At 50.8% G+C, this 20455-nt stretch overlaps 1 protein-coding gene across 4 annotated transcripts in view; it reads right to left on the reverse strand.

Annotated features, from left to right (window-relative positions):
- Positions 1 to 759: 759 nt before the first annotated feature.
- Positions 760 to 20455, reverse strand: part of PTPRE (protein tyrosine phosphatase receptor type E) — a 173367-nt gene continuing 153671 nt past the window's right edge. For 3 of the 4 annotated variants that reach the window (XM_037803930.1, XM_037803931.1, XM_037803933.1), the window contains 11 exons: positions 19827 to 19946; positions 18308 to 18471; positions 15141 to 15276; positions 14701 to 14850; positions 14230 to 14323; positions 12952 to 13028; positions 11924 to 12058; positions 9561 to 9686; positions 8430 to 8596; positions 5409 to 5544; positions 760 to 3678 (listed from right to left, as the gene is read on the reverse strand). In XM_037803930.1, the coding sequence (XP_037659858.1) occupies positions 3604 to 3678; positions 5409 to 5544; positions 8430 to 8596; positions 9561 to 9686; positions 11924 to 12058; positions 12952 to 13028; positions 14230 to 14323; positions 14701 to 14850; positions 15141 to 15276; positions 18308 to 18471; positions 19827 to 19946 (1380 nt within the window). In that variant the 3' untranslated portion in view covers positions 760 to 3603. The remainder of the gene's footprint in view (positions 3679 to 5408; positions 5545 to 8429; positions 8597 to 9560; positions 9687 to 11923; positions 12059 to 12951; positions 13029 to 14229; positions 14324 to 14700; positions 14851 to 15140; positions 15277 to 18307; positions 18472 to 19826; positions 19947 to 20455) is intronic. The other variant, XM_037803932.1, reaches the window with a different exon arrangement.

Below are 20455 nucleotides of genomic sequence, written 5' to 3' on the forward strand. Positions count from 1 at the left end.
GTTTGGTTTAAACAGGGAATTTATTTGCTCATGATTTTGAGGTTAGGAGAAAGGTCTAAGTCGAGGCATCATCAAGGCGATGCTTTCTCCCTGAAGACTGTGGTGTTCTGGGGCTGGCTGCCGGTGATCCTTGGTCCTTGGCATGTCACATGGCACGGCACATGGCGGCCTCTTTGGACCTCAACCTCGTCTTCTGGGTTTCATTGATTTCAGCTTCTGGCTGTGCCCTCTGTGGCTTTCATTCTCTTATAAAGGATTCCAGTAATAGGATTACAAGCCATCCTGATTGAGGTGGGCCACTTAGCTGAAGTCACCTCACCAAAAGGACCTATTTACAATGGATTCACACTCACAGGAGTGGATTTAATTTAAGGTCAGGCTTTTCTGGGATGCACAGAGCTCCAAACCACCATGCATGCTATCATCTTCTTGGAAATTCTGCTAAACCACAGCTCACAGCTCAGAGTCCTATTTGGACTGGAGCAGGAACACAGACTCCCGAGACGACGAGGTATTAGCCGCACTTCATGCACAACTCATGTCTTCTGAAGGCCACTGACTGCTGGGGCTGGCCCACCAGCCACCCTGCCCAGTCAAGCTTTGGAGGCTCTTTCTTTGCCAGGTCTGAGCTAAATTTTAAAAGTCCTAAAATAAATTACCTATATAAATCAATTCTCACCTTAGTCCTAATGACTGTCTTGTCTAAAAGGACACAAGGATGGAATGAAGAGATTTGAAGAAAGAGACACAGACCGTAAGTCAAAGTAAAGATTTATCCTTGCATCAGAATGTATTAGATCTTGCAATTTGCATATACAAAGAATTCAGCAACATTCACTGGCTTTTTAATCAGAGCAAGACCAAATTATAAATGTAATAAGAGAAAATATGAGAGTTGAAACTATAATAAATACATACATTATAAAATTGCACATAAATTAAAGGCAACTTAGTTAAACAAACAAGAAAAGTATCAGTTAATCATACATTTAAAAAAATAACATGGACAGATATCCAAATGCTGAAACGCAGGTGTCAGGCTCATTTTAAAAAGTTTTTAAAAACACATAAAAATACCGTTGAAAACAGTGGTGTGCACTCTTCATTCGCACAGCACATGGAAGAAAACAGTGAAACAAGTCACATGGTGACCGATAAAGCATACAGATCAGAACGGTCGTCTTCTAATCGCTATTTGGCATTTTAATGCAACTGCATGCGACACAGAAAAACGTGAAAGGAAAAAGGATGTCGTCAGCCTTGGGCTGTTTTGTTATGTACAATGGGCCTTCTTTGACCGAAGGGGAAGGACAGATGAACTTTCCAGGTTGCACAGAGGAGACGCTGAGCTGCCGGGTTATTGCCGCGACACGCAGCTGCTCTTGCACCAGCAGAGGCTGAGCTGGGGCAGCCTGGGCAGGGACAAGCAGCCCACCAGAACCAGGCCCCCAGGAGGGGAAGTGCTGCCTCCAACAGGGAGGATCAGTCCTCTGCCAAGGTCAGTGGTTCTGCTTTGCTTCCAGACCAGGAAGGGTTGGCAGCGGGCAGAGCTGAGTTCCAGGACACCTGCTGGGAGCACCTGGGGGTGGGTTAAGTCAGAGAAAGCCTACACCTGGGGCACTTGCCTGAGGGCACCCCTGAGGAGGTCTACCTTGAGCATACTTCTTGATACAAGAGGTGTCAGTTAGACCACTAAAGGGCCTAAAGGAGTCCGAGGAAGGGCTCCTAAATTTGGACCCAAATCCTTGCCCCTCGAATTTGACTTTGAACTCTCAAGTAAATGACCAGTGTAACGCCAACGTCATCAGAACAAGCCGGCTCTGTTTCCAGCCTTCCTGTGCTGAATGAAAGCTCATTTCCTTCTCTTCTCCTTTAGTCAAAGCAAAGCTTGTGTGACTGGGATTTTAACAACGAACAACTTTCCTCTTGGATCTAAATGCGTAATCGTTGTATAGAGAAGAGAGGGGGTGCATTCAGCTGTGTGAAGCCCAGGGAAGCAGCTGGGGTGATGGTGAGGACAGCGATCCTCCCTGGGGCTTGGAAGGAGTAGCCAGACCTTGATTACCTGTGATCCTATTATAAAATCAATCTACCCTTTGGGTTGCATTTGTGCACACTATAAATCAAGAGAGGATAAACAGTGTATCAGGAAGGTGCAATCAGTTATCGATGGAAAAGTTGAATAAGGCCTTTGTTTCTCTTTTGAAAAGCAAAACATGTACCGAAAAACTTGCACATGCTAAATGTTTTTCGTAAGTTAGAACAGGTGTCTTCTTTTTTTTTTGCATTGTGTTCATCTGCTAGGTACCTAATATCTATAGTATGATAACTGTTATTTAATTAAATATATCTGCATTCATTTTTTCCCCCTATACACTAATCCTAGCTGGCAGGGATTATCCAGTGTCCAAAGTTGTCAGTAGTATTTGCATCTAAAAATAAGTTAGACTTTAGGGTAAGGATTTTTCTTTCTGTTTTCTTTTACTAAATATTGAGGGGTGGGATTTTTAAAAAACTGTAAAAATCTAAATAGATTTTTTTTTCCTTACAAACTATCTTAGCTTTTTACAAGAGACTTTTAAATACCAAAATGCTTCTCAGAAAATTTAAAGTATAGTCGCTTATGGTTATCCTGCTGTTTGTGCCCGAATGTGTGCTCCTCGCATTTGTGCGGATAAGACGTCGGTGCATTTTGCACGTTTGGGATGGGAGATGGTTTCTGGCTGAGCTTCCAGGCATAGCTCAGGACCAGCACAGGCAGCGGAGGCAGAATGGGAGGGGATTCTGAGAAAATCAGCCGGCTTGATTCTCAGGTTATCTGAGTCAGACAGACAGACAGACGGCAGCAAGTGGTGCTTCGGGAGCACAGCATCGGTGCTTGGCTTTGCTGTCCCCGAGGCCATGGGCAAACCAGAACGCCTGACACTTAGGGCTCTCCTAATCTAGCTGAGATTTCACAGACGTGACCTTGAATAAATACATTTAAAAATCTTACTGTGGAGCCACAAACTACTCTAATGGGTTTTTGACCTGGATTCAGGTCGTAAAGTCCTATTTGATGTTTAAAATGTAAAAATAAACCATGTCAGCTGAAACCGAGGACCCTAGAAAATTCCCTGTTTACACTGCATCTCCACAAACAGTTTGCCTTCAAAAAATAGCTGCTGCGCAGGGTTGCAAAATCAGTTAGGAAAGTGAATTTTCAACTTTTTCAACTGAATTCTGAGTCCTCAACTGTTTTCTTCATAACCAACTTTGTGTTTAGTGTCTGGTATAAGCACACTTGGCATATTAAGATTTACAACTTTTACAGGTGCTGAACATGTGAAATTACATGAAATGAATCTAATGAGAAATTAACATATTTACTAATATAAGCAGAAATACATATTTTATGGGGTATTATTTGATCTTAGTACATTATCCTAACTTTTAAAAAGGGCATTTAAGATTTAATGGTTTTATAGCAGGTGGCCTTTAAAGCATAACAAAATATATACAAAGAAATTAGGTTGAATATTAATGTCAACTATGAAATAAATTAACATGATTTTTACAAATATACTGACCATTAAATTAAAAAATATTTTAAGGCAGGAATCTTCATTTGAAATTAGCATAATCTGAAAATATATCAATAAAATCTTGTACCACTTTGTAGCAGAATTCATACTGTTCCTGAAAAACAAGAATACATTGAAATTATAATTTTTGAAGAATATTTGATTAACTGAATCAGGAAAAATATTCAAAAACAAGATATAAAAAATCTATTTAGGAGAATATCATAATCCTTATGTATATTAACCTGTTATATAATTCAGTTTTTAGGTATGTGAGATTTTCCAAATAATGCTTTCTTCTTACATAGAAAATGTCAATTAGTTTTAATTTAGATTGCACATTTTAGAACAGTCTGAGTAAAATGTCTTTAGTTTTCATTTTTAAACTGGAAAACAACAATTTTTGAACTAAAAAAAAAAAAAACCAACAACCCAGAGGACTTTGTCAAACTTCACAATGTAGCAAAAAATTAACCTACAAAAGTTAAATAAAATGAAAATCTTGATTATTTTAAAGCCTAAATGTGCTTTAAAAGGGACATTGCTTTACATTCATTTTTCTCTATGATTTAGAATAATGCCTTCCATTTGTACGAGGCATTTAACTGATTAAGATGCTTTCGCACGTTATTTGACTTTGGTCCTCCCAGTAAAGCTGGGAGGTGGGTAGGATCAGAGCGGGGTTCGTGGGTTAAGGAGGAAGCAGCCAGGCCTTGTAAGGGACACTCAACAGGGAAAGACGAAAGGGATGGAAAGAAGGGCGTTTCCAGGCCTTCCTCGGAGAACCTCCTGTGACTCTCTGGAAACCCAGGTGGGCATAAGGGTTGGTGGGTGGGTGGGAGGGGCCAAAGTTGCAAGCGACAACAGAGGGCAGGTGTCTTGCCTCTCCAGTTAAAGGGTCTGCTTAATTGCACGTGGGTGGGGCAGAGCCAGCAGGCGCCCAGTTTCCTTCCAGCCCAGTGGCTTTCAAGCTCAACACTGGGATCACCTGGCAGGCGCCACCCAAGGGTCCCACTCCCAGAGATGTGCTTTAACCGGCTTGAGGGGCAGCCAGGGCGACTGGTGTGTAGACGGCCTCACTGGGGGTGGGCTGGCAAACCTGCCTGGGCTCAGGGACTCCCTCTGGCAGCTGTGCTTCCGGCTGAGACGGTTAAAGGGCCCCCCTTCCCCTCCCTTCTATGCACAGAATTAGTGTGGGGGACGATGCAGGTAAGGAGAACAAGTCCTAAGAGGGGAAGGATGCGTTATGACAGCCTTTAAAATTGTACTTGGTGGTTCAGAACAAGCCATTATCGAGCTTGGTGAGGAAACATCACTTTTGAAAAACAGTGTGCATTTTCTCCAAATAACCTAAGAGAATATACAGGGCAATTGTACATTACAAGGGTTCTTGAATCCCCCTGGACTGTAACTTCAGGTTGAGTGAGACCCAGGCCAGGAAAACAGTTCAAATGGAAGTGTAATATAGAAAATTACAAGAACCAGGATTTTAAACACCAGTTCTCTTTTGAACTAACAGTTCTTTTAAAATAATGTAAGTTGGAGTCACCTAAAATAGTTCACTTTGACACATAACTTGGTGCCATTATTGCCTCTATCTAAGGGGTCTTCGAAATCGAAAGTCATGGATGAGCCCCCCTTTCCAAGGCCTTCCTGGAGAGCAGAAACGCAAAGAAGGAAGTGGGTTGGTAAACCTTTACTGTAGAAATTTCCAGTTAGCTCCTTTCCTTGGGTATTTTTACCACCCTCCCATACACTTGAGCCCCTTTCATGAAACATACGCCAAACACAACATGAAACAATTCTTCACTCTTCTGGAAACAGCCTTATCGTTCAGTTTCTTACCAGGGTTTGTACCATATGTGGTCTCTGAAGTCGTAAACTCTTCACAGCTTGAAACACATCTAAAAGTCCCTCGGCTTTTACTCGTTCCAGAATGTTGCTGAGTGCTATGAACGTGCCTGTCCGCCCAGCTCCAGCGCTGTGGAGAGAAGGGGCTCAATGCAGACAACTGGACAGCGGATGGGCCTGGGAAAGGGACGGCCACCCCCACCACCAGTCCAGAGGCGACGGTCACCAAACACCACCAGGATTTGTAGTGGGCGTTTTTAAGTAGCTTAACCTTTGAACAAGCTCAAGCAAACATAAAATTCCTAAAATGCTTCCCCAGTTACCGTAGACAGGTATTTAGTGAATTGGGTCTGGCCCATTATAAGTCAAATCACAGCGTGGCCGTTTCTCCTCTTCCTTGGGGGGCTCCCAACATGGACCCAGGTCTAGCAGCCCCTCCCGGGTCAGGTGTAGGGAGGGGGAGTCCTTGACCAGCCCCCGCCTCAGCCAGGGACGCCTTCTGAATTGCTTAAGACAGAGGGCACTTCCCTGTGATATGATGGTTAAAACACATGCTTCCCCTGGCTGAGCTTAGCAGGTTCCCGAGACATGAACCAGACTTTCTCAGCTCTGCTTACAAAAATAAGATAACAAAATAGTGTCAAGACCAAGGGAAGAGATATTTATTTGGTGCAGGATCTATATTTTCTGAACAATTTAACTTGTACAGTCAGTTTGTTCAAACACCATAATTACATGGAACTTTTAATAGGTAGTGAAATATAGTAGCTCTGTATAGGCTAGAGGGAAATAGTGACACATCCTAAAGTAATTTGGGCAGAGAATAAAAATACATATGCAGCGCGCCCCTGAGGAGCTGGGGCAAATGCCGAGGTGTTGGGCTTCCTCACCTGGATTGTTGCTAATGTTCTCACAAACATTGAGGACTGGCGGTTTGATGTGCCGAGCCCTCCATCTTGGCTTGCCCTTATGAAGCTCGTTACTGCAAAGGAGAGGCTAGAACTGCTTATAATTATGCCTAAGAGTCTCCCTGAGTGCCTCTGTTGCTCAGATGTGGCCTCTCTCTCTAGCTAAGCCACCTGGGCAGGTGAACTCACCTGCTCTCCGCCCTATGTGGGATCTTACTCCTAGGGGTGTAAATCTCCCTGGCAACGTGGGATATGGCTCCTAGGGATGAATCCGGACCCGACATTGTTGGATTGAGGACATCTTCTTGACCAAAAGGGGGATGTGAAATGAAATAAAATAGTTTCAGTGGCTGAGAGATTTCAAGTGGAGTCGAGAGGTCACTCTGATGGGCATTCTTATACACTATATAGATATCCCTTTTTAGGTTTTAGTGTATTGGAATAACTACAAGTAAAGAGCTGAAACTGTCAAACGCCAACCCAGTAGCCTTGACTCTTGAAGACGATTGTATAACAACATAGCGTACAAGGGGTGACAGTGTGATTGTGAAAACCTTGTGGATCACACTCCCTTTACCCAGCGTATGGATGGATGAGTAGAAAAATGGGGACAAAAACTAAATGAAAAATAGGGTGGGATGGGGGGATGATTTGGGTGTTCTTTTTTACTCTTATTTTTTATTCTTATTTTTATTCTTTCTGGTGTAAGGAAAATGTTCAAAAATAGACTGGGGTGATGAATGCACAACTATATGATGGTGCTGTGAACAGCTTGATTGTACACCATGGATGATATGTGAATATATCTCAATAAAACTAAATTTAAAAAAATAGTGTCAAGAACACCGTGTGGCCCAGTGAATCAGGGACTCTCTCCTCAAAAGACAAAAGTTTGACATTCCTGAAAATCAACTAAGAAAAAATTCATGAAGACCCTGCACGTAAGAGCTTGCACATCAATATGTAAATCTAATCACTGAAACTAGAACAAGATGTGCTTGAAACAACACAGGAAGAGAAACTGCTCGTGCCCACCTCACAAAAATCCAAATTCACCTCATGTGCCAACGTCTCTAACGCCACCTCCCTTTTGTGTAAACTAGTGAAAACCCATGTGCCAAGCAGCCTGGCACGACTCTCCCTGGAGCATGCCTGCACTTCCCCCTTAAGCCTGCACTCTTTTCCTTGTCAATAAACTTTTCTCACTTTCTTACACCTGCTTGTCCCTTCCTTGAATTCCTTCTTGCAACAAGCAATACATTTCGTGCCTCCTCGCTCTACGCTGTGCAGTGCCCATGAATTCTTTCTCGCGGCATGGACAAGAATCTGGAAGACGTATCTGGTAACACCCGCAGCGAAGAGCTGGGTCAGCTCCTTTTAAGGTGACCGTTATCCTGTGAACTGCGTAAACCCCACAAGGTGAGAGCCCAAGCTGGCCTGACGATGGGGCCCCTCGGAGCCTCCTAGGGTTCCACCCCTGTGACTGAGGCCACCTCCCGACTTCAGGGACACCCCGGGCCAGGCGCAGATCCTGTTCAGCCTTGCAGCCCCATGCTAAGCTCCTAGCCCGGGTCTGCAGAGCAGAGTGTGAAGGAATTTCTAGTTTCTTCTCAAGGATACCCCAAAGCCGTCCTGGGCGGGAACTGAACACCGAGGCGTGTGCGCCACCTACTGGCCAGGCTGGGAGTGCGCCCGGCGGGTCCCCCAAACCCCGCAGGCTAGGCTGGGGCTCTGAGGGCAACCAGGGGAGGGGGTGGCGGTGGTGGGCGTGGGGCAAACGGCATTCACGAGAGACAGGAGTCACACCCGCGGAAAAAAAAGCACAACAGTTTTAGAAGCAAATTAGCACCACCCAAGGATAAAAACACCCCAAAGTCCTGCTTGCAAGAGCTTGCCACGCTGCCAAGGCCCCTGCCGGTGGAAGGGGTGGGTGGGCTCGGCCAGGGCTGTGAGGGCCTAGGAATATGACTTCCCCTTTTTAATGCCACCCATCGAAGTCCTTGTTTGGGGGTGCCAGCTGCCTCTAGGGGTGCTCTGGGGTCTGCTTGGAAGCCTGGCTGCCACAGCTGAGTGTTCCGGACGGGATGCAGCTGCGGGGCCGTCTCACCTGCAGTGCACGGTGATGGGGTGGTTGCCCGTCTGCTGCTGCTGCTTCTGGACGGCCGCGATGAGGTCGATCATGCCTTTGCCCTCGGCAGGAATCCCGACCTCCGGCCAGCCGTGGAAGTGGAACTGGCGCACCACGCGGGTCTGTGCCTCCTGGCGGGCCAGCGGCTGTGGGCAGGAAAGGCCGTCTCAGTGCTGCCCGGCCGCTTCCCCTGCCTGGGACGGGGCCCCAGCCCCACGGGCCCTCCCAGGGACGCGCGGCTCTAGCTCTCCCTGGGCGGCCGGCCGCAGCCTCGCCTGGCTGTCCTGAAGGTCCTGGGCAGGCTTTCTTGGCTGTGTTCACCTTAGATGAGAAGGCTGGCACTTGGCTGTTTCCTTCTGCCTGGGGACCCTGATGCCCAGATGATACCATTTACGGGGTTCCCCCACCTGTTCATGGGGTGCTTGGCGGCTTTGCTTTCCTACAGAGCCAGTTCCCTGCATCTCCCATCAGAGGCTCGAGGGGAGCAGGTCCTGAGTCTAGCAAGCCTGGGTCATTTGGTCATTAGCACGGAGGAATTGGGGCTGGGGGCAAGCTGAGGTTCTGCTGACTGACCTGCTGGAGTTCAGAACCAAGTCAGGTCCCATAGGCGGTCATCAAATGCATCCTTTACCCAAAGTGTTTCTACTCTTTGCCAGGGGGCAGCTGCTCAGAGTCAGCCAGGCTTGGGACCCCCCCAGGAAAGGCGCGTGGTCAGGGGCTCTGAGATGGCAGTGGGCTCAGAGAAGCCTTGGTGACTTTATTTGTCCTTTTCATTTCTCAGGATCCCAGCTAACAGCATTCCTCCTGAGCAGGGAGTGGGGGGCAGTGAACCCCAGTGGGACACCACTCGGAGTTGGTCTCTGCTCGGCCATCCACATCCTCCAGCGAGGAGGCAGGTGACACCAAGGCCCGCCCTTCACAGGGGCTCTGCCCCTGGATGACGTGGCTCCCCAGTAAACACAACGGCTGTGTGCAATAATGGGGACTCAGGCAAAGGCCGAGGGAACACAACAGGTGCGGGGCCACATTCTGGACAAGGGCAAGTGGAACACGGAGTGGCAGCTGCAGTTCATTCCATGGTAAGAACTGAAAGTGTAAGGTGGCCCATACCTGACTGAAAGTGACCAGGAAGTCGCGTATACTGATGGCCTCCGAAAGGGTGTCACTCTTTATCTCGATTGTTATTTCTCCATGAGTAACTGAGCCTTCTGCTGGCCAATACTGGCAGCACTTATCCTTGAGGGAGAAAATAAAATTTTAAGTCTTTTAATGATTAATTTGCTGTTGCAATTTTGACTAGAAGGTGAAAGAACCATTTACCTTATTTCACTTGATCAGGAAAATAATGTATGTAGGGCTGCAGCTATGATTATCTGGTGATGCCCACTGACCAGTGGAAAAGACTAGAGGGTCCAGAAATGGACACACATGTACCCAGAACTTTGATACACGACAAGCGACACAGCAGAAAGGAGAGATCATTCCAGAAATGGAGCTGGAATGATTCATTTTCTATAGGGGAAAAGGAAACTGGATCCCTACCTCACACCCTCCCAGGGCTGGTCTTAAGGTCTCCACTCCCACCCCAACCTCCAAGTTGAGCAGTGCACAGCCTGCACCACCATATGCTGTTGCTTTCCCCCTTAATAAAAATCTACCCACATGGGTTAAGACTTAAGGACAAAAAGAAAACTGTGAAACTCTTAGAAGAAAATATCTTTTCACCTTGGGGTGCAGAAGTACTTATTTAAAAAGACACCAAAAGGAGGCCTGATAATACTAAGTATGCAACTGATTGATCTTTCTTATCCATTGCTGATAGCTGTGTAAATTATTACAACCACTTTGGAAGGCAGTTAGGGACTATCTTGCAAATTCAAACCTTCACATACTCTCTAATGTGGCATTTCATCTCTTTGGTGCACGCTCATCTTTATACAGCAGGAGATGTGCACAAGAATGTAGAGGAAGCACCATTTGGAAAGAAACACAATGGAAACCACTCAATGCCCATGGCAGGAGCTGGGGTGAATAAACAGATGCACAGTTTGTGCCATGGATATTATGCTGCAATGGCAATGAATGAACCACAGACACAGGTATCAACAGAGAAAAATCTCAGAAGCCTTATTGTGAGTGGAAAAAGCACAACCCAGAAGACTATGTGTTAAAATCATCCCCTTTATAAAAGGTCAAAAACAAGCCAAACTAAATACTACTTTCTTTAGGCACACATGTCTGTGAGATAGGATGCTTAAAATAAGCAAATAACTCTCCTGCTAGGAGAGCTATAACCAAATGACAGGTAAAGAGTGTTGGTGAGTATGTGGAGAAATCAGAATCTTTAAATGGCTCGTGGGAATGTAAAATGATGCTTTAGAAAACAATTTGGCAGTTCCTCAAAACATTAAACATAGGGTTATCGCATGACCCAGCAATTCCGCTCCTTGGTATCTACCCAGAGAAATGAAAACATAAGCCCACAGAACAACTGGTCCATGAATATTCGTGGAAGCATTATTCATGATAGCCAAAAGGCTGAGATAACCCAAATATCCATCAACTGATGAATGGAGAAACAGAATGCAGTCTATCCACACACTAGGATATTATTCAGCCATAAAAAGGAATGACGTTCTGATACATGCTACAAGGCTACATGTTGTAGGAATCCATTTATATGAAATGTCCAGAATAACAGGCAAAACTACTGAGACAGAAAGGGGTCTCCAGGGGCTGGGGGAAGGTGGGTAATGGGCAGTGACTGTGGATAGGTGTGTGGATAGACTTAAAACCACTGGATTGCCTAATTTAAAAGGGTGAATTGTATGGTACACAAATTATATGCCATATAATTTGCAAAAAGCTAAGGAACCAAAGTGAAATTCAGGGTGTTGGCTACATCCTGGGGGAACAACTAGATAGATGTACATTATTGGTAAAAGTTTAGTTTTTTGGTTGGATGGTGGGTTCTCAAGTGTTAATAATGTTATGGAATAAATGTAATATCAGAAGGCCATGGATGGTTCGCTGGGAAGAGGGAGGAAAATATTAAACTTATTGAATCTGACCAGGAAAACACCAGTTGGGTTTCAAGATGCCTTTTGGTCTTGAAAACAGTGAATAAACATCTTTTTCTTCAATAGGTTGCAATCTTGGCAAATATAAAATGGCAGAAATTCAAGGCAGCTTATGTAAAATGCAGGCCAAGAATAGAAGTCAATGGGTAGTTACGGTTAACACCAACAACGAAAAGGGTGAAACGAAGCCCTTTTTCCCTTCTAATCTCTCTCCCTCCTAAGCAAGCCCTCCCCACGGCTCTGCGGCTCAGAGGCGTTTGCAGGACCCGGGGCGGGCAGTATGTTTTAAGGACCAGCTCTGGCCCAGCCTCTCTCCACCCATCGGATCCGCTCAACCTCAGTTGGGGATCCGCCTCCCCCCTTGCCGAGGATCTGGCTGAGCAGTGCCCCCACCTGCTCTCTCTCCTGGACCTCGGTCAGCATCACGATCGTGTGGCACTTCCACTCCCAGACCATCCTCCAGAAGTCCTCCACGGTGTGTGGCAGGGGCCCCTGGGTGGCAATGAAGTAGTCCTTCTGTCGGTAGCCCTTCGAATGGGGGAGCAGAGGTTACGGGCTGATTCCTTTCCATCAGGTCACCCTATAGCTGCGTGGGCTTGGGACAGCCCAAAGCCAGATGATGGGCAACTTCCCCGGCACGCCATGCTGCAGCAAGCCCTAGCGGGACACTGCACTTGCACAGGCTCAAGAAACAGGCTGGCGTCCCCACGTTATCTGAAAGCTCGCCGCCTCTACTTTCAGCACCCGAGGCCGCCTATAGTGGGTGTTGTGAGCCCCCCATTGCTTGCAGCTGCCTGGAGAAGCCCCTGGTGGCTTTGATCCAGCACGTTTCTAAGCAATGCAGCTAAATAAGCATCGAGGTACAGTGCAAAGGGCCCTGGGTGTGGAGTTAGGGGAAGAGGGCTCAGATCCCAGCTCCTCCACTGGAACCCCAGTGGCCTTGGGCACCATTTTCTCATCTGCAGAGCAGAAACAGCAACACGTACTTGGCTGCAAAGCCCCTTCCTTCCCACTCGCCTGCTGGTTCCACCGGCCATGAAGCAGCCTACGGCTGTGCCTGGAGCTCATGGTCCTTGTCTGCCTGGCTACGTATGGCAGAAATCACATAGCAGTGGGTGTGTGATGGCACCACTCTCTACCCCAGGTGTAGCAGACTGAGCAAAGAAAAGGGGCTGAACAGTAAAAGCAGAATGAAAAAAGGACACATGACTCAGCAGTGAGGCCATGGCCTTCTGTTTCTAAAGTTGACGAGTCTTTTTTTTTTTTTAAAGCAGGTCATTCTGCTAATAAAATGCTTTGGATTTCTCACAGCATGCCACTTCTCTCTGATTGGTGAAAGTGAGTTAACCAAGAGATGTGGGACCCCGCATGAAGGCGGAACGTGTGTGTTTACAAGATGCAGCCGGAGCTGTTACACTTACATCGATGAAGGATGCGTTGATGTAGTCGGTGAACTCCTGCCCCCGCTTCATGGAGAGGATCACGCGATTGAAGTCATCTGCAAACACGCATTTCCTTTCATGAGCTCAAATACCATCCAGCATCGCACACCCTAACCCATGGCTACTACAAGCTTCCAGAATCTAAAACCCATTAAAAAAATCAGGAACGGGTAAAGCCAACTCTTCGGAAAGTTTACTTTATAGAACTGGTTAATTGAAATGGCCTGGGGAGATTTTGTTTTCTAGGAAAGCTCTAACACTAATCCAGTTAGCATTTTCATTTTTCATGCATTGATGTAATTGACACCAACACATAAGCCTTCAAAAGACTGCATTTGAGGCATTTAAGAAAGGGCATCCAGGTATGGCAGTGAGGACGTCGCAGCCACAGAGAATCGAGTTTCTGAGGCTGAGGAAGGCTTTGCTTCCCCCTTGCTACTTCCCTGCAGCTGTCACCGGGTCCTCTTGGGCTGTGACCCATGAAATCAGGTCTGTTTACAGCTGTGAGGTAGTGCCCGGTTCATGAGATGTGACTGCGTGGAGACGGTGTCCCACAGGACACATCCTCCTCGCAAGCCACACACCCTTCGGCTTGCCTGACAGTGACTTGGGTCTCACTGCTTTGCCTTCTTTCCCCTGACGAGACCCCGCTCATCACCCCTGCGCGCCCCCTCCGCGCCCACCGTTCCTTCTGCTCATCGTGGCCCTGGCGGCCGGCCGGCCTTTGCTCACCCAGGCCGGGGTGCAGGTTAGAGTCCGGCCAGCATCTGGCCACAGACGGCCCCCCACTCCCATTTCTGCACCTTTCCCCAGAGGGTCTGAGGAACAGCGGCGTGGCCCCGGCCAAGCCACTCAGTTTCCCTTCTGTGCATGGGGGGCGCTGGGGCCCCCTCCCAGGGTGCGGGGAGGATTGAACGAGATGTTAGGGGGACACCAAGCAACAGCCTGAGCGAAACTCCCGACTTCCACCAGCAGCTCCAGCCCTGGCCGCCCCCTCCCCGCTTCGGAGCCCTTGTCACCAGCCGCCCACCCCGGCACATGCAGGAAGTTGGGGTCACTCAGCACTGCACAGTGGAGTCTTTCCTTCCCAACACTATAACCAGCGTCTGGGAGCCCCTAGCCCGGGCCTGGGCCTGGAGATGCCCTGCCATCGACCCCTGGCAGGCAATGAATTCCCAATGACTGAGCCACGTGGTCCGGCCCCGACAGCTGCAGGGGAGGCCTAAAACCCACCCCCCCCGCCCCCGGCTGCCTTACAGGGGATGATCTGGATGACACGCGCCTTCTTCATGTTGGCTGGCAAGTTGCCCGTCCTCATATTCTCCTTCATGATGCGGACGTTCGTCAACTTCTGCCATCAAAATAGAAAATTTTGCGGTTAAAACCCTGACACTCCTGAACGAATTCCTTGATCAGAGAGCATCCTACGGGCCAGGACATATGGTAAAGGAAATAGCTCCTCTATCTCTAGACATTTCCTGAGTCTTGGAAAACAAAAATGTGTGCAATGCACACTCTCCCTGCTCGGGCTGCTGCTCGGCTCTGGAAGCTTCCTCATGAGGCTTCTCTCGCATGTCACAGGCCCAAACGCCTCCCCTGCTTTGTCTGGGCTTCAACAAGAGGGTGAGTGACTAAAAGTGGCCTCATTTAAACAGTCACCCTCTTTCCTCCCTCCTCCTGTGACACTGCCCCAGCCACGCGTGCCGCGGCCACCACGCGGGGCCTTACCCGGAACTCCTCCTCCAGCCCGATTTTGTCCAGGTGGGGAGTGGTGGTGTGCAGAGCCTGCAGGTGCTTTTCCAGCGAGGACACGTCCAGCTCCGTGTCCCCGTAGAGGTAGTACTCGAGTAAGGCTTGGTAGATGAACGTGTACTGCATCTGCAGGGGAGACCCCAAAAGCCACTGGCACCCTCAACTCCGCCCTGCAGCCTCTGGCCCAAGCCAAGGCCACTCTCTCGTCCTCCTTCTGTTGCAGGGGCGGAAATCAGGTGAGGAGCTGTTTACCTATTCCCGCCCTTCAGCCCAGGTGACGGCATCGCTGACGTTGGTGGGGGGCACTGAGCTAATGCGCCGTCTGGGTGGCACCCCCCCATCTCGTATGGGGGCATGAAGGCCCCACAGGTGTACGGGATAGAGGCCAAGGGCTCGGCTCAGGGCGTGTTACTCACGTCCGTTTGGACCATCTGAGGGCGCTGGTTGCGGATTCGGGAAACGAACTCAAAGACGTCGACCTTCTGCTCGGCCTGCATCATGTCCATCATGGCGTCGATGACGATGAAGGTGCCCGTCCGGCCCACGCCCGCGCTGCGGAGGGAGGACAGGAGCCACGTTGAGTCGCCTGCCCCCCGGAGCAAGCGACAGAGCCCACAGACCAGAGCCGAAGGACGCGCCCCAAATTAGGGGACTTGCACCCCAAACAGGAAGTCACTTAATGTGACTTTTCTGTGGTTCTCCAAGCGCGATCAACTGCGCGGCCACCGGAGGGCGCTGCCACCTTAGGGACACGAGGACGCAGGCCTTAGGGCTGCGGTGAGCCTTGCGGTTGCTTGAACAATCTTGTTCTGTTACCAAACATCTTCTCGCCATCACTTTGTAATTGGAAGTTTTTTGTTTGTTTAACGTCATGCTTGTCACGGCTTGGCAGGTTCTTCCTAAGAAAGGGACAGCAGCTCCCTCTCTCTGCCCGTCTTTGCATGGGGCCCTTTGCTGGGTCTGGCTTCTAGACCCTAACCTCACCCCTTGGCTGGTCTTAAGGCCACCCCCGGGACTCCCCCTCCTCAGGATGCTGTCCCCAGTCCCCATCCCGATGCGCTCCCTGCAGCACTGCCCCCCAGCGCCGGCTGCGCCCACTTTCCATCTGGTTCTGGTCGAAGCAGCCCTGACGGCCCTGCCCCCCGTGTGCTGCCACTTAGCACTGCAGGGGAGCGCTGAGGGGGTCCGAGTCCGGTGGGTGGAGCCGGCACCCTCACCTGGTCACCGCTGTGGCAACCCCACCAGCAAAAGAGGAAGTGGTATTTGGAACGGAAAGGCCCACGGCGGAGTAGATGGACTGCCCTCGGCGTGGCGGGCACCTTCCCCCTTGAGGGGCGGGCACTGCCGCTGCAGGCTTTAGACCGGCTCCAAAGTTGATCTGAGGACGGCCAAGCCTCATCCTGCACAGCTGGTGGGGTCTCCCCTCCCATCTCGGGGGGCAGAGCAGCTGAAGCACCAGGAGCCCTCGGAGGAGCCCTAGTTCCATACAAACACCAAGTAAGGTGGCCGCTGGTGCAGAGCCAGGTAAAGGTACCCAGTCCCATGTTCCATGAAGGGTGCCAAGGAATGACGTCTCGGGCTGTGACACCCTCACAGAGGGCAGAAAGCCCCTTGTTCTCCAGGTCCACAGCTGGGGCCGCTGGTGAGCCGGGAGAGAGCCTCTGTGTGTTCCGCCATGAAAGGTCCAGAGTGAGGTGGTCTCTGGGAGGCTGACCCCCAGGCCAGAGTCCAGAACTGTAGGAAGAACCTCCTTCCACCTGCCCTCTTGTTTTACAGGGACTGTGTGGCACGGGAGAGCACGTTGGTCCTTTAGGCGTGACTAAGAATCGAAAGTTGAGGATGAGTGCACCAGCAGGGAGGGCAATCAAGAAGCCAAAGCCCCTTCTACACACAGCCCCAAACTCAAGGAGACCCTGAGAGAGGAATGGGCCGGGAGGGGAGCAACATGAAGCCAGCCCCACGCTTAGTCTCAGGGCAACCAATGCGTGTGTGCCCACCGATTCTGGTATGGCGTTTGGCTGGCCTTGAACTCCTGTTGGGAATTTCTGTCATCACCTGGAACCATCCATCTGCCCCACAGAGGGTACGGTCACCAGGTGTCTCAGGAGGGCTTGGCTTGGGGCTGGGGGAACATGAGAGCCAAAGGGGAAAAGGCTTTGGGAATCCAGCCAGGGAGATGACTTCCTCCATTTTCCACACATAAAATCCCTAGCACTGAAACAAAACCAAAAAGAGGAATGGAGAATCCAGGTGCTCTATTAAAACCATTAAAATAAAGCATACCCATAGGAAAAACCCTTCCATAGTCAATGGGAAACGGTAGATCCATGGCCATGGCGTGCAACTAAGTTGAAAAACCAGAAGAAGTAGCAAACACAGCTGTTTCTGAACAGTTACTGAGAAGGGAAGAAGGCTAAAGAGGGGGCAGGAGTTTTTCACTCGGGATTTCACCAGCTTTGATAGACTCCATCAGGATGGACCGTGGACTGATCCAAACCACGCTGAGCTGGCCACTGTCACAGTGGCCGCCCCTGACCACACTGTGGGGGAGCGTGGACGGGCGGGCAGGGCAGGCAGACCCTGCAAGTGGGGACTGGGCAGCGTGTCATTTCAGGACACAGAATCCAAATTGCCATCAGAAACACAGGGGCCGCTGCAGTGTTTCTCATGGCTGGGAAGGAGGTTTGAGGGTCAGTGGGGAGGCCCCACCACTGGGAGAAGCGTCTGCCGGGGGCGAGGCTGGGACCCCACCAGCGTCTCCATTCTGACCTGGGACGACTGGGCGTTGGCCACAGGACACCACTTGATTTGTGACTTTGTCTTAAGACACACAACATGCATGAGGCAGCCAACCCAGAGATGGAGACCTTTTCAGGGACACGCTCTCCACCCTGGAGGCCAAACGGTGCATTTAGCGCCACCGAGGGGAGTTTAATTTGTGTCCCTTCGTCTCTCCCACTTGGGAGAGTCTGGAGGAAAGAAAAAGTCACTCTGAAAGCTAACCAGAGGACACAGGGCGTGGGAAGGCAAAGTAGGGCACGTTTTGGAAATGGTCCTTTTGGGAGCCTGCTTTTTCTCCCCCTGAGGGACGACCCCAGTGACGGTGGTGGCTCACATTTGTGCGGTGCGGATACGGGGCTAGGCCCGTCCCCAGGGTCCCCAGGAGCAGGTCATAAGTTCTGTCCAAGGTTGTCTTTCCCATTACAGGTGAGGGGGTGGAGGCCAAGAGGGGTGACAGCTGGCAAGGGGCAGCCAGGTTTGTGGACCCCGTCTCCAGGACAAACCTATTCTGGAAACTTCTGCTCCTGGCTCAGGTGGTACTGACTGTACTCTGGTGCATCCCTCCCCTCTCTGAGCCTCTGTAAGCACTTGGGGGGCTTCCTGTAGAAGTGTGGTTTTGATATGAGTTTCTGGAGGTGCCTTCGGGGGTCTGGGAATGCCCTGAGCTGCTGCTTGGTAAAGGCGCATCTGGGTTCGGGTGGGAGGGGCCTTCACATCCCCCGCCTGCAGCCCCGCCCTCCCCGACGTCCCCACCAGGCCTGCTCTGGAGGGTCCCGCCCAACAGCTCCCAGCCCTGACCTACCTACAGTGGACCACGATGGGCCCGGCGTGCGTGGGGTTGAGCGTCCTCACTTTTTTCAGGAACTTCAGCATCCCGATGGGGGTGAAAGGCACTCCAAAGTCGGGCCAGCTGGTGAAGTGCAGCTGCGAGACCAGCCGTGGAGCTTTGCAGCCACCAGGGAGCTGCTGCAGAGGAGATGGGGGGCTGTGAGCAGGGCGGCAAACACTCTGGGCTATGCCCCCCACCCTAACACCATGTTCCAATGATGCTTGGGCTGGCGTCCCTCTGCTGTCCAGTGGGCAGCCCTAGGCATATGTGTGGCAAAGGCCTGTGGTCCCAGGCCGCTTCCTCCAACCCCAACCCAGGGGAGGGCAGCTGTGCTGCAGACGGTGCTTGCCGGGGTGCAGAGCAGGGTGTGCGGGCACCTGTCCCCTGTCCAGGCCAGGCAGGCCCCGAGCAGCCAGAGCCACTCCCAGGGGCAGCCCCAAACCCTGGAACCCCAGACGTAAGCAGGGTGGCTGCACCCAGGTTTGTAGGGACCGTCCCCCTTCCTGCCTGTGGTCCTGTGTCAGCGCTAACAGCATCTCCTCTTGCTCTCAAGGGGTCTTAATTTGGAAGAAAAGTTGAGGTGGCCTGCTGACATGCTTGGTGATCCTCCCCAGACTCTCCCTCTGAGCTTCTTTCCACTCTCATTACCCAGGGCCTTTGAGTTTGGTTCTCTGCTGCCCGAGCCCACAGAAGATAATAAGCAATGATTTTGGAAGCATGTATGTGTGTGCATGTGTGTGCGCACACATGTGTGTGCATGTGTGCCTGGGGGGAGGGGAGCCGGGGATAATAAGGATGATAAAGCTCATCCTTTTCACCTTCTTGCCGTGGCCTCTAGGAGCCTCAGACTCATCTTCTGTGATCTAACGAGGTAATCATTCTATCTTTAATTCTTGATAAAATGGCCTTCTGTTTTCTTTATTTTTTTAAAAAAATCTCTTAAATCTTTATTTCCTCCACCTTGTGTATACTCATTTCTATTGAAACTGGTTTGAACCCTTTTTTGGGGGGGAAGTACAAAATAACGAGGAGGTTTTAGATCTAATTTTGAAACTTTTCAAAAACCCTGGACTCCTGCCTCAGTTCCAGTGTGTGAAATGACACTCTGCTGTAGGAGGGCTGGGGGTCCCAACTCTCGTGCCCCTGCAGCTGGCTTAATGTCCTCCCCTGGGAGCACGGGGGTGGGGGTGGTGGGTGGGTGGGGGATCGGCTGCTCTCTGCTGACTCATGAGCACGTGTCTCACGCCCACCCCAGCAGAGGCAGGTCGCCCACCTATTCCGGCCTGACCACATCCTCTAGCCACCCCCGCCCCAGCCTCCACGCAGCCCTCCCTCTGCCCTCCACCCGGCCAGGTCCCATGCAGCAACCCTCCCCCCCCCCGCAGCCCCTCACACAGCCTCCCCCCCGCCCCGGCAAGAACCACGGCCGAGCCGGCTGCAGAGCTCTTCCTGCTACAAACGTGGCCCGCAAGGCCGGCCGTCAGATGCTTACGGACTGGATGCAGAACTTGCGGATGGTGTAGTCCACCAGCACCACGCAGTCCTCCACACACACGCGGAGGTCCCCGTAGGTCCAGCAGCCCTGGTCGGGCCAGTACTGGTAGCACTTTTCCTGGGTGGAAATAATTCGGTAGCAATAAGCAGGTGTGGGGGTGCGCTCCTCGCCCCACGCACATGCACACACGCACGGCTTCCCGCGCGCACACCGGCTTCCAGGCCGAGGGTTCTCCATGCCGAGGAGGGGCCGGGCAAGTGTGTTCCATCGCACAGATGGGGAAGCCGAGGCCATGCGAGCGGCTCAAGGCAGGCCGGAGACGACCCCGGGACCCAGGCCTGCTGAGGGCCACGCCAAGGACCCCTCCTCATCCATCCCTCCCCCGGTTCCACGGCAGCTGTCGGAGCAGCCGTCCAGTACAGCCGGCAGGTTGCGCCTGCTCTCCCCAGAGCCAGGGACACTGGACGAGACGCCACCTCAGCCTGGGGCTTGAGCATCCTTCCCCCCGGGAGTCAGCGTTTTGTTTCCTCCTGCCAGCTCCCCAAGGACAAACTTCATTCCATCCCGGCCGGTCTGCTTTTCGAGAGTAATGAAACTGTCGTCTGGTCAGTGACCCTCATTTTTCT

The sequence above is a fragment of the Choloepus didactylus genome, chromosome 15 (genome assembly GCF_015220235.1).
Source record: "Choloepus didactylus isolate mChoDid1 chromosome 15, mChoDid1.pri, whole genome shotgun sequence".
NCBI lineage: Eukaryota > Metazoa > Chordata > Mammalia > Pilosa > Megalonychidae > Choloepus > Choloepus didactylus.